A 14,703-nucleotide genomic window follows, 5' to 3' on the forward strand; every position below is an offset into this window, starting at 1 on the left:
ATTAGCAGTTTGGTCCGATTGTTGTCTAGGGGGTATGGCGCTTGTACGCTGGTAATTTGGGCGGTTTTGAGGGTAGGATGACTCATTTGTTGATTTCCATAGCCAAGATTAGGGTGATCCCTCCATCCAGGGTTATATGTGCTCGAATAAGGATCATGCTTCCTTTGCGTTTGTCCAGGGAAACCACCTGCTGCATTCACTTGCTCAACAGGCTCCTCTTGAAGAGTTGGGCACATGTCGTTGGATGCCCTACTACCGAACAGATCCCGCAAGCCTTCACTGTTTGCATGTTACCTACAGCCATTTGACGAACAAGAGAAGTTAGACTAGAGATTTGTTGTTCTAGGAAGAAATATTTACCTCATTATCACGCCTAAATGGAAGGTCGCCTACTGCCAAACTGTTGAGAATTGGCTGCCAATTTGCAATTAAAGTTCTGCGCGCTCGGAGTCTTATCCACCAACGCTCCTCCACTTGCAGCATCAATCATGCTCCTATCAGTATATGTAAGGCCCTCATAGAAATATTGGATAAGTAACTGCTCACTAATCTGATGATGGGGGCACTTGCACACAATTTCTTAAAACGCTCCCAGTTTTCATGTAAGGACTCTCCGTTGTGCTGCCTTATACACACTTTCTTTTCGAATGTTTGCTGCCCTCGAAGCTGGGAAGTATTTCTCCAAAAATAATCTCTTCATCTCGTTCCATGTGGTTATAGTTCCAAGGGTAGATAATAGAGCCAATCCTTAGCCGCATCCTTCAAAGAAACGGGAAGGCTCTTAATTTGATTTGCTCCTCGTCACCCCCGTAGGTTTCATCTCGTGCAAACAACATGAAGCTCCTTTAGATGCTTGTGAGATCTTCACCTGCAAGACCATGGAAAAGTGGGCAAGAGATGTATTAGTCCAATTTCAATTCAAAAGTATAGCAGCATCTAAAACAGGAAAAGTATGCATAAGGTGCTTGATTCAAATCAGGCAGCAGGCTCTTTCAAAGTCCGATTTCCAGCCATGACGTCTTCCTCTTCTAAATCAGAATTGCTTTCCAAAATCTCTCCGAACTCCTTTCTTAACTGCGCAAAGTGGTCTCTATTTCCGGATCGAATATTAAATCACCAAGATGAGAGGACCTGGTCATAAAACAAAAAATCCCATAAAGAAAAAGGGAAAATAATGAAAACCGACTAAAAAAATAAATAAAAATAAAAATAAAAATTGACCAACACAAAACACCAAAAACCCTATCAACAACGTTTTTTGGCCTCGAGAGGGTGGGGCTAGTGAATCCTTAACGGATTAGGGTTTAGGGTTAGGGTTTAGGGTTTAGGGTTTAGGGTTTAGGGTTGTGCGAATTTCGTTTTCTTCGAAACGGGTACTCGCACCGCTCCTAATTCCACCAAATTCCTGCCGTGAACAGTACTACCAAAAAAAAAATTTTTTTCGGGAAAAAAAATAAAAATACAAAACAAGATAAAAATCACAACAAACACAAAACAAAAAAAAATCAACTAGAATCACTCCCCAGCAACGGCGCCAAAATCTGGCGTGCTGTCGTAGGCACCCAGAATTAAAACCTTCCGAACCTAACTACTGAACTGTAAATGGGTAAGCAGGGTCGATCCCACGAAGAGTGTCTACCCGAATTTTCTTTGTGTGAAAACGCTGGGGGTTTGTGTAAACAAAACATTCAGTAAAAGCAAAAACAATTTAATTCGAATTCAATCAAAGACGAACTTGGTCTCTGTCACATCCACACTCGAATCTCATAATGTCATTGATGCAAAAAATCAATTCACATATTGAATATTCACCGTTGAAAATAATTTCCTATCTCTCCTTAATTGTAATTAATCAGGAAACAAGCGATCCTAATTAATCTTACCCCTAAACAACCCTAGACAAGCGCTCAAGATTTAATCTAGTGCAGCCTTAAGAATTAGAGAGATCGACGAACTAAACAACACAACACAAGCAGTTGTATTTATTTAGTTGAATGTTCTTCGTAAGGTTACTAATTTCCTGACGCAGCAAATTACTACCCCAGTTGCTTCCACGTTGGAGGATCAACAATTACGGATTTGATATCAACTTAGCAGTAGATTTTAACAAATAATACACTAGTAGGCCTCCTAGTAATTAAATGCATCAATCATAAAATATGCACAGAATAACATTCAATACTCAAACATGAATTTAACACTAAAAACAGAAAGATCTCACGTTTATTTGATTCCGAGGTTTCCGTTTCCTTCGACCAAGTTACAAAAGTTCTAGCCGCTCATGGCCATCACAAAAACTCAAGTGAAAGAAAATTTCAGAGAAGAGAAAGAGAGAGGCGTGGTCCCCACAACCTACCTGATCTCCTTTTAAAATCTAATTTAAGAATTCAAATCCCACTCAATCTCCTAAAAGAAATATTCTCCTATACTAAATAACATTAATCCTAATTTAATCTAATTGAAATAAATAAAATAGAGTCCTAATAAAATAGGAAGGTGGTGTTTCCAGCTGTAATTTTCGTGCAGCATGTATGTCTTCAAAACGTGCAATAAAAGACTGACTTGCATAACAAGTCAGAACGCTCCAGGACGTCGGTAATCAGGTGCGTCAACTTCAAGCTCAATTACAACCTTGATTCAGTCATTACTCTAAAAACTCAAAACATGAAAGTTGTAGATCTCTTTCTTAGCGTTCCACCGAACTTTGAATCATACTCAAATCGGATGCTCGGATGAGAGAATTATGCCCAGAATACGAAGCAGTGGCGAAACTGTCCGAATTCCCCTAATTAATTTCGTTTTTCAATTAACACCTCCATTTGCTTCCTAAACCAAAATAAAGTAATAATGAGTACAATTAGGAAACAAATACATATAAAAGATTAAACATTAAGGGGGTTAAATATGACATTTTGCATTCCCATTAGTACTTGAACATGAATTTATTCCTATTTTAACCTTCTGTCATACCTATGCATGTGGAGGACATTTTGGACCACAGAGGACAGCTTTTAAGGTATTTGAATTCGTTTTTTATTGGCCATTATTTTTCAAGGATGCCTACAGGTTCTGTAAGTCATGTGATAATTGCCAAAGAATAGGAAACATTTCTCATACAGATCAAATGCACAATCTCCTATATTAATTGTTGAAATTTTTTATGTCTGGGGCATTGATTTTATGGGTCCATTTCCTGTTTCCTTTGGTAATGTTTATATTCTTTTAGCTCTTGATTATGTTTCCAAATGGGTGGAGGCGAAAGCCACCAGAATTGACACTTCAAAGGTTGTTGCAAATTTTATTGAAACTAACATTTTTGTCAGGTTTGGGATACCAAGGGCCATAATCAATGATAAGGGCAGTCATTTTTGCAACAGGACAATGGAGGTGTCAAGCCGAGGTGTCAAACAGAGAGATCAAGTCAATTCTGGAAAAGACAGTGAACCCAAGTTGGAAGGATTGGTCTTTGAGATTAGATGATGCATTATGGGCTTACAGAACAGCATATAAGACACCTATTGGCATGTCCCCATACAGATTAGTGTTTGGTAAGCCATGTCATCTTCCAGTTGAATTAAAGCACAAGGCCTATTAGGCAATCAAGCATTGCAATATGGAAATGAAGGAAGTTGGCGTTAACAGAAAGTTGCAATTGCAAGAACTTGAGGAGTTGAGGAATGATGCTTACGAGAGTTCACACATCTACAAAGCAAAGACTAAAGCCTTTCATGACAAGATGATCTCTTGGAAGAATTTCTCTCTTGGACAAAGAGTCCTTCTTTTTCATTCAAGGCTGAAGTTATTTCTAGGTAAGTTATGTTCTCGTTGGGTGGGACCTTTTATTATGACCAATGTTTTTCACCATGGTGCAGTAGAAATCCAAAGTTTGACAACAAACAAGGTGTTTTATTGTGACTAATGTTTTTCATCATGGTGCAGTAGAAATCCAAAGTTTGACAACAAGCAAGGTGTTTAGGGTCAATGGTTATAGGCTTAAGCCTTACTATGAAGGGTTCCAAGTTTGCAATATTGAGGAGGTGGGATTGGAGGTGTTGATACAATGAGTCGGGCTAACGACTTTAACTAAAGGCACTGCTTGGGAGGCAACCCAAGAATTCAGATTTGATTTTCTTTTCCTTTGAATTTAGTTTTTTATTATTATTATTTTGCCATTTTTTTATTTGTTTTATTTGCTTGTCTCTACATTTGGGTTTTACATTGGGGACAATGTAAGTTTTAAGTATGGCGGAGAAATTAGGTTTTGGTGTATGTTTATGTTAAAAAAAAAAAAAAAAGTTATTGTTTTTAGGAAGGTTTATGCTTTAAGTCATGTCTTTGAACGTCTAGTGATGCATGAAATAGTACCTTGACTTTATTATTGAGCATATTCCTTGATTTAGGATGTTAGCAATATCTCATAAAATAGAGTTAATCAGATTTGAATCTTTGTAGTTTTGAAACAACATGTCTTGATAAGTTGTGTGAACTTGGTGACGAAGCATGATTGAGGAGTGTACAACAACCCTTAAAAAAAAAAAAAAAGAATTGTTTCTCTTAAGCTAGTCCTAAATTTGGGCTTAAGTAAATAGGAAAAAAAAAAAAAAGGGGGTATGTGATGGGTCGAGATGGAGCGTAAAACGCACTCACTCATAAACACAACCATGAAATGAGATGGAGCATAAAATGCACTCATTTGTTCAAAACAGAGAAAAAAAAAAAAAAAACAGAAAAAAAAGAGAAGAAAAAAATTTCTAGTTTGCTACCCAGTTTGTAGTAGTAAAGAGACATAATTGAGGAAAAAGTTGAGAGGGGAGTTGTACATGAATTGGTTGTGATTAGTTTCCTTGTTTGCATTAACTGATTGAGACTAATTGTGGAAAATGATGAAGAGAGATGAATGTCCTTTAACTCTACTTTATTTTATTTTGCTGCTTCCTAAGTTAGGTATGAATATGCATGGATTAAATATTGTTGCTTATGCATCATGATGGTGTTCTTGATATGACTTGAGTGTAGTTTGTTCTAGTGTTTGAATTAGTTTGCCCGAGGACAGGCAAAAGCTAAGTGTGGGGGGATTTGATAAGAGTGTAATTTATATATTTTTATTCCTTCCATATTATGTTTTATGACTAGTTGAGTTGATTAGAGTTTATTTTGTAAGTTTGGCATATTTGGATAGACTTTATGAAATAAGTGAGAAAAGATTAGGAAATTCTAGATTTTTGTTATTCTGACCAGTGCTGCGTTTTTTAGGTTTTCCATGGAGTTAGATTTCTTGATTGTAAAGTGTTCTTCAAAAAAAAGTAAAGTAGACAAATCAAGCTTTCCAAGAAGGTATTATGGGCAAGAATCCGAGTTCGTTTGGGTCCTCATTAGTTGTTGGAAAACTGGACCTGGAATCCTACTCGCAGAAGGATTCCTGGCTGAGTGCTGAGTCTTCGAATGGGCCTAACTAGAGTTGCAGATATCGAAAGCAGGTGATTCAAAAGCCTAGATTCATCTACACATCTGGGACTACAATTTTATGAAGTGACCAAGCTCAGAAGAGTTCTTGTACATTGCGAGAATCCTGGTGCAACCTAGAGACGAATTCTGTTTTCCATATCTGATAAGATTTTGACACATTTTGGAAGTCTATCTTTTAGAAAAGATCTAGGAAAGTAATTTCCGTGATTCCTCGGGTAGAATTAAGGAAAACACATGTTATTTATTGATGAGTTGTTAGGTTAAAAAGGGGGGAAGAGAACAGCAATGGAGTTTTAGTTTTTATTTCGGTTTTCTTTTACTTTCTACGTCAAGATGTGCGGCTGATCTTTCTTCTTCAGTTCAAGGGGATTTTGAAGCCTGAATTCATGTCATTGGTGTAACTTAACTTCAGTAACATTGTTCTCAATCTCGTTTTTACTAGAATTGTTTATGTTATTCTGTTTTAATTGTTTATAATTTTCTGTTTGGGTGATTTAGTAATGGCTTGCTGAATTGTTTAATCGGAATCTCATCTGTTAGAATTAGGAAGTGTGATACATAATTGTCCTCTTTCTATTCAATGAGTAACACATGATGATAGATGATACAGACAAGTTTTCAGTCTGTCACCTTAAATAACATAACCTAAGTTAAATAATCCGTTCTTGCATGATTGTTGCTTGGATTGATCTATTTTCCTAATTCTTAAGGCTGCCATTTAATTGAACTTAGAGAGTTTATTATAGGTTGTTCAAGGGTTAGGATCTAGTTGAAGAGCTTATTTCAGTACTAACAATTAAGGGAAAATTCGGGTAACAGAGCTTGTTGTTTCCTAGGGTCAATAATTCCACAATAACGAGATAGAATAATGTTACAGTTAGTATGTCCAATGCATGTTTAGGTGGATCTTGAACCAAGAACTGGTGTTTTTAATCTAATATTTTCTACCATTATTTGTTTTCAGTTTAGATTGCATTGATCACACCCCCTTTCATTACTCTGTTGTCCTGTTTACTGTTTAGGGTTTTATTGTATTTTTTTGTTGTTTTCATTGTGGCTATTGGCATAGAATATAGGATTTAATCGAATCATTCCCTGAGGGATCGACCCTTGCTCACCCTATATATAATTTAGTAGTTAGGTTAGTAAGGTTAATTAATTTGGTGCATTCAGCACGCTACCAGCTACATCGAGAAGAGTACGAGACTATGGTGGATCAACAGAGAATTCATCACTCCCGGGTACAGGAGAAATTATCTCACTAAGTAATTTAGAAGATGGTAACGACATTAAATCTACGTCCACAATGGGATTAAGTTGTAGCTTATTCCAATCTATTCCGGTCATTGGTCCAATAACCAAATGTCGAAATATCAAGGATATCCGAGGTTGACACTACTTATGTGACAATTGATGATGAAAGGATTGAATTGCACGATAACCATATCGTTGATAGGTAGTGGTCTCGCTCAATCAAAATCTATCAGGTTTCCATGATGCCTAGCTAGAGGCCAATCTTGGTCTATGTCGAGTAGGATGATTGATTGATTGATTATCAATCATGATACTATTCACTACTGATACGATGAGGAGCCTTCAAGCTGCACACAGAGAAGACAAATTAAGAACATAATTCGTGAGAGGGGTATTTTTGTCATTTATGATGAAAGGGTATTTTTGTCATTTATGATGAAAGGGCATTTTTGTCATTTATGATGAAAGGGCATTTTTGTAATCTCACAGTGTAATTAAATTTGTTGAGGTGGTTGCCTAAATTCAATTTCATATGGAAATTAAATTAGTGAGATTATGTATGTCTAAATATTTTAATATATATACATATTTTAATTCAAATATAATGGATATTATCTAATATTAATATTGATAATATGAAATTCAAACTTGGTTTTTAATTTTGAATTGAATTGAATTTTAATATAATGGATATTATCTAATATTAATATTTGTAATATGAAATTCAAATTTTGATTTTTAAATTTGAATTGAAATGCCATGTTTGGGTTGCAAGGGGGATATATTCCTTTGTGGAATAAGTTGTTTTCTATTCCAATTGGAATATATGGCTATTCCAAGTCGGAATAGGATTTTAGTGTGCACCATTTAAGTGCAACTAAAAATTAAATCATTTAATGATTGAGTTGCAAAATTGAAACCTTAGCCACCCTTCTCTCTCTCTCTCTAAAAAACGCCACCCGTTTTGTGAGGAAAAGAATTTTTCTTTACAAGAAAAATTATGCTGTGTTGTGTTCTTGGTGTTAAGTGATCTTCCTAGCCTAGAAGTCTCTCAACGACAGTAGTCCTTTCTTCATGTGGATACCGGGAGTACATGTAATGACTCTCTTTGGCTAGTATACTCATAAAATAAACAGTAAAACTCACTAAATATAAATATTACAAAAATATACATGTAGATGAGTATAAAATAATGGGCCCAATTTTTCTTTATATTTACCAAACTATACATAATGTAAATAAATTTCTTAAGAAGCTCGACAGTGTTGCCCGACCCTTCCGCATCTTGACATTCCAGGGACCACATCTCATCTACTACTTGCAAAAACATTGAAAACAACGGGATGAGCACTAATTACTCAGTAAGTAAACCCACTATGCTACCCTTCTATTTCCGTTGCTCATATTCTGAATTCTTTCCTTACATCACACTTCTCTCTTCTTCTCTGTTCTTTTCTATTCTTTCCCTATTCTTTTTCTGTTCTGTCTCTCTGTTCTTTCTCTATTCTTTTTCTGTTCTTTCTTTATTCTTTTTCTGCTTTTTCTCTCAGTTCTTTCTCTATTCTTGTTTTTCACTTACTAACATGTTAGCACAGTTAGAGAAACTAATTCTAAATAATATGAATGCCATGATGCATGTGCATAAATGCATAAAGAATGCAATTTCTTTTCTGTTTTCTGTTTCCCTTCTTTCTTTCTATTCTGTTCTTTCTTTTTGTGTTCTATTCTTTCTTTCTTTCTTTATTTCTTTCTATTCTGTTCTTTCTTTCTGTGTTCTATTCTTTCTTTCTTTCTTTCTATTCTTTCTTTATTTCTTTCTATTATGTTCTTTCTTTCTTTCTATTCTTCTCTTCTTTTGTTCTATTCTTTCTTTCTTTCTATTCTTTCTTTATTTCTTTCTATTATGTTCTTTCTTTCTGTGTTTTATTCTTTCTTTCTTTCTTTCTGTTTTGTTCTTTCTTTCTGTGTTCTACTCTTTCTGTTCTTTCTATTATTTCTTTCTATGCTGATTGGACTCGGTTGACGCATGGATTCAGAACCCTGGCCATGTGAGTGGGTACAGTCCTTATCTACATGCACTTCAATCGGACTGTACAACTCTTCTTTTTGATTCCGAGGTCACTCACTAAAGGCGGCATGCATGTAGGTAAATTTTGTTGGTACAGTTCTCATCCACATACACTTCTAACAAATTGTGCACTTACTTCTTTCTGATTCCGAGGCTGCTCACTGAAGGAGGGTCCTTCGATTTGATGTTGGTTTGCGAATCCAACATTAAATTAAAGGAGCCTCCAACGCAAGGATGATATATTATATTTGGTTTGATGTTTTTATATTAAATAATGTAATCAGCATAAAGATCATGGGTTAGTGTTAGCGGATCTTAATAAAATTTTTAATTTTCGCTGCCATCAAGAGATTCGTTAACCTACAGTGGTATCAAAGCCTATTAAGCTTGATTACATTATTTTTATTATTGATGTATGTCAATGATCATTTGTATTTGAGATTTTGATTTGTCGATTAAAATCTAAAAATTGCCTAACGTGTTTTGGTAGAGATGTTGTGGATTTTGCATCTATTTTTATTTGTTTCAGGTTAAAAGAAATAAAATAAAACTTGATTACAATGTTGGATGGTTCTGCCCTTAAAGGGTTGGGGGTGGCTACCCTTTAAAAGGGGCAGCAGCATGCAAATATGTGGTGATATGGGTAACGTCGCCACACTCTCTATTTGGGTGCCTTGCAGTGCGCAGCAACATCGCTGCTAGGTGCTACTTGGTGCCAAGGGGTGGCCGCATGCCCTGGCATGTGCCCTTGGCTGTGCCGCAGCAAGCAGCACAAGGCTATTGCCCATGCACAACAGCATGTTGCTGCTATCTCGACCCTTTTTGCCCCACTTGCAGTGGCCCTGTAGTGGCCAAGTGCTCACCAGCACTTGGTTTTTCAGCCAAGTGCCTAATCTGATGTGCATGCGAATGCACGTCAAATATGAAAAACGGGACAGCCCACGCAAAGATGCAATGGGCCAAATTTTAAGCTTTTTTTATGTTTTTTTGCGATAAAGAAAAATCCATAAATTTTTGGATATGTGTTGCTGCATGTTGGGAATTTTCTGGAGACCCAATTGAGTGAAGCCCGAATCAAATGGGTTAATTTGCAATTTTTTTAAAATTGTTGGACCTAAAAATTTCTAAACATAAAGGGGCAATTTGTAATTTACAAAACCAAATCAAAATTTAATTTTGATTGTTTGATGCATGATTCTTGTATATGAATATGCATGGTGTGTGGTGCATAAGCCCATGGACCTAGTTTAATTTTTGGATTACGTAATTTTAAAATAGGGTCTGCATGCTCTGCCTTTCTCTATTATCTCTGTTGTACACTTCTCTCTCTCATCTCACTCCCCTCAAATGTAACTCGAGTTTCCTTTTAAATATGTGAAATTAGATTTGTAATTTTATTTAGAAAGTTGAGTAATGTTTGAGAAGAAGGAGCAAGGAGCGAAGGAAGAGGAAGGCGAATTACTTGAAGAATCTAAAGTTGTAATTAGACCTAGGTTGACCTACCAATTCCTCTAGGCTCGGGCAATTGGCTTTAGTAAAGGCTATGCACCACACATTTATTTTACGCTTAGTATGCATGCTAAGGCATATGTTATGACTATAAGATTACCAAAATGCCTTTTTATCATAAATGACAAAAATCCCCCTCTCAAGAATCATGTTCTTAATCTGTCTTCTAAGTGTGCGACCCGAAGGCTCCTCATCGTATCAGTAGTGAATAGTATCATGATGGACAATCAATCAATCATCCAATCTCATTGATCTCTAGCCAAGCATCATGGCCACCTGATAGATTCAGATTCAGCAAAACCACTACTTATCAACGATATGGTTATTGAGCAATTCAATCCTTTCACCATCTACCATCTCATCAAGACCAAGGCACAGAAGTAGTGTCAATCTCAGATATCCTTGATATCTTGGTATTCGGTTATTGGCCCAATAACCGAAATAGATTGGATTGACCTACAACTCAATCCCACTGTGGCCATAGATTTAATGTCGTTGCCAACTATTGAATAACTCAGTGAGATAATTTCTCCCATACCCGGGAGTGATGAATCCTCTGTTGATCCACCATAGTCTCAATACATTTCTCGATGTAACCAATTACTACCATTCTAATAGTTTTGAGTATAAATGTTAGAGTATGTGCCTTAGAGCTAATCAATTATTGTAAAATTGATTATGTAATAAATGTTTATTTATCAATAAAAGGCATATTCTTCTATATCATGTTTGTAATGATATATGTCCTTAGGATGGTAGAACCATGACGAGGGTATCAAGTGTTTCAAATCTTGATAGTGAGAACCCTATGATCACATATGGTGGCCATTCTAGAAACATCCATAGCCCCAGTATTATTCTGACCAAGGACAGAGATAATACGGTAAGGCTATCATAGTGTTGAACGACCCTATTGAAAGGCAGTGACTGATCTCACTTGTCAAGGTTGTTTGCCAACAACCTGGTGCAACGCATGGGTGCTTGCTAGAGGCAAGTTCACTGGACAGACCCACCAGAGGATTCCATATGGATGGTAACCCCAGTGTCTATGGAATAAATCCTCTAACGGATGGTGGTGCATGTGATCCTTAAACTTGAGATCATCAGAGCACCTTGTGCACCAATTGGTGTAGTTTGACACTAGCCCAACATAGTTCTATTCAGAGCTATCAATACAGTAGTGATTGGCTACATTGAGAAGTGTATTGAGACTATGGTGGATCGACAAAGGATTCATCACTCTTGGGTATGGGAGAAGTTATCTCACTCAGTAATTCAGTAAATAACAATGACACTAAATCTGTGGCCACAGTGGGATTGAGTTGATGCTCAATCCAATTTAATATTCCTGTCATTGGTCCAGTAACTGAATGGAAACATGTTGAGGATAACTGAGGTTGACACTATTTCTGTACCTCAGTCTCGATGAGATAACAGTTGATGAGAGGATTTGATTGTACGGTAACCATACTGTTGACAGGCTACAGTTTCGCTGAATCCGAATCTATCGGGTGGCCATGATGCCTTGCTAGGGGCCAATCTTGGTCCGTATGTAGTGAGATGATTAATTGGTGTTAATTGCGATACTACTCACTGCCGATATGATAAGGAGCCTATGGGTCACACACTTAGAAGATAATTTAAGAATCAATTTGTGAGAAGGGTATTTTCATCTTTCAGGATGAACGGGTATTTTGGTAATCTCACAATGCAATTAAATTTGTTGAGGTTGTTGCTTGTATTTAATTTTAATATTAAAATTAAATTAGTGAGATATATTCAAATATATCTATGTATATGTTTAAATGAATTATTATTATTAATTGAATATATTATTATATATTAATTGATTTTAATTATAATAATAATTAATTAATTAAAATATCATAAAGGGTGTGTTTGGTTGCAAAGGTGAACTAGGGTTGTAGCCCATGGCTATTCCTAAGTGGAATAGGGTTTTAATTGTTGCACCATATAAGTGCAACTTAAAATTAAAACAAATGAGGAATTATTCATTCAATTAAAACCCTAGCCACCCTATCTCTCTCTCTCTCTCAAGAAGAAAACATTTCTTGTTCTTCTTTCTTGATTCTTGAAGCCCTTGATTGTTCTAGGAAAATAATCAAGGGTTTTGCGGATTATCTTCGTGTGGACTTTCGTGAGTGCGATCCTAATTTGGATCGATTGGTGAAAAATCACGTGAATAGTAGATTGTGAACAATAACCGTGAACAGTATATAGTGAATAGTAACCACAAATAGTGTCGAAAACAGTGTCGTGAACAGTGTTTCTGTCCGAAATCAGTGATATTCAAAAGAGCCTCCAAACGTACGTAAGTATTCTAATCCTTTAATGGATTTACTTTATACAAATTTTTGTTTATAAACTGTAAACAGTATAATCTATACTCGGATCTAGGCAAAGAAAGGTAATTGATTTACCGATTGAATTTTTGTTTTCCACTGCATATGGTAGATCAATTACTTACAAGAACTACGTTGGGCTAGTGTTAAACAACACCAATTGGTGCACAAGGCACTCAGGTGATCTCAAGTCTAAGGATCACATGCACCACCATTCGTTAGAAGTTTTATTCCATAAACACTAGGGTTACCATCTATGTGGAATCCTCTAGTGGGTTCGTCCAGTGAACTTGCCTATGGCAAGCACCCATGTGTTGCATTAGGTTGTCAAAAAACAACCTTGACAAGTGAGATCAGTCACTACCTTACGACATGGTCGTTCTATTAGAGTAGGTGACCTAGAGCCAATCAATTATTGTAGAATTGACTCTTTGTAATAATGTTTAGTAATCAGTAAAAGGCAATTTCTACTATATTGTGTAAATCATAATTGTATGTACTGATATATGTCGTTAAAATAGTGGAACCGTGGCGAGATTATCAAGTGTTTCAAATCTTGATACTAAGAACCCTATGATCATATATGGTGACCATTCTAAAAATGTTCGTAGCGCCAATATTATTCTGACCAAGGACACAGATAATACGGTAAGGCTATCATAGTGTTGAATGACATTTCCGAAAAGCAGTGACAGATCTTACTTGTCAAGGTTGTTTGCCGACAACCTAGTGTACCACATAGGTGCTTGTTGTAGGCAAATTCACTAAATAGACCCACCAAAGGATTCCATATGGATGGTAATCCCATTGTCTATGGAATAATTCCTCTAACAAATGGTGGTGCATGTGATCCTTAGACTTGAGATCACCAGAGCACCTTGTGCACCGATTGGTGTAGTTTGACACTAGCCCAACGTAGTTCTATTAAGAGCTATCAATATGGTAGTGATTCACTTCATCGAGGAGTGTATCATGACTATGGTGGATTGACAAAGGATTCATCACTCCCAAGCATAGGAGAAATTATCTCACTGAGTAATTTGGTAAATGGAAACGACATTAAATCTGTGGCCACAGTTTAAATCTGTGGCCACAGTGGGATTGAGTTATAGCTCAATCCAATCTTTTCTGGTAGTTGATCCAACAGCTGAATATTGAGAGATCAAAGATATCCTAAGTTGACACTACTTATGTACCTCAGCCTTGATGAGATAATGCATGATGAAAGGATCAGATTGCATGGTAACCATATCATTGATAGGCAAGCTGTTTTGCTGAACCCAAATCTATCAGGTGGCCATGATGCCTTGTTAGAGGTCAATCTTGGTCTGTGTTTAGTGAGATGATTGATTAGTGTCAATCGCGAGACTACTCACTGCCAGTATGATGAGGAGCCTTCGGGTCACACACACAGAAGACAGATTAAGAATGAATTGGTGAGAAAGGGTATTTTCATCATTTATGATGGAAATGATATTTTTCGTCTTTTGGAATGAAAGGGCATTTTGATAATCTCACAATGCAATTAATTTGCTGAAGTCGTTGCCTATATTTAATTTCATATTGAAATTAAAATTAGTGAGATTATGTATTTAAATATATTCATATATTTAAATAATATATATATATATTATTTAATATTAATATTTTATGATATTAATATTAGTGAAGATAATAGATATGAAATATGAAATTCATATTTGAATTTGAACAAGATGCCATGTGGATTATTACCTTGTTTGGTGATGGGGATTTACTATTGTAGTCATGGAATAAATTTATTCCTAACTGGATTAGGGTTTTAATTTTTGTTGCATATAAAAGGCAACTTAAAATTAAAATAAATAAAGAGAACACATTAATTAAATCAAAGCCACTCACCTCACTCTCACTCACGGTTTTTCTCTAAGTGGAGAAGAGAATTTTTCTTTTTCTACTGCATTCCCATCATTGATCCTTGCGAGTTTGGCTAGCACATCGAACTGCTTGGTGATCAACATCCTCTCTTCGTGTGGATACCGAGAGTTCACTCTTATCTTAGAG

At 36.1% G+C, this 14,703-nt stretch overlaps 1 protein-coding gene across 1 annotated transcript; it reads left to right on the forward strand.

Annotated features, from left to right (window-relative positions):
- Nucleotides 1–3,613: 3,613 nt before the first annotated feature.
- LOC116116050 lies at nucleotides 3,614–4,064 on the forward strand. The gene is made up of 2 exons (XM_031402184.1): nucleotides 3,614–3,809; nucleotides 3,940–4,064. Exons 1-2 carry the CDS (start codon nucleotides 3,614–3,616, stop codon nucleotides 4,062–4,064), a joined length of 321 nt encoding a protein of 106 aa, XP_031258044.1.
- The last annotated feature ends 10,639 nt before the right edge of the window (nucleotides 4,065–14,703 follow it).

This window comes from Pistacia vera, unplaced genomic scaffold (genome assembly GCF_008641045.1).
Source record: "Pistacia vera cultivar Batoury unplaced genomic scaffold, PisVer_v2 Contig1014, whole genome shotgun sequence".
NCBI lineage: Eukaryota > Viridiplantae > Streptophyta > Magnoliopsida > Sapindales > Anacardiaceae > Pistacia > Pistacia vera.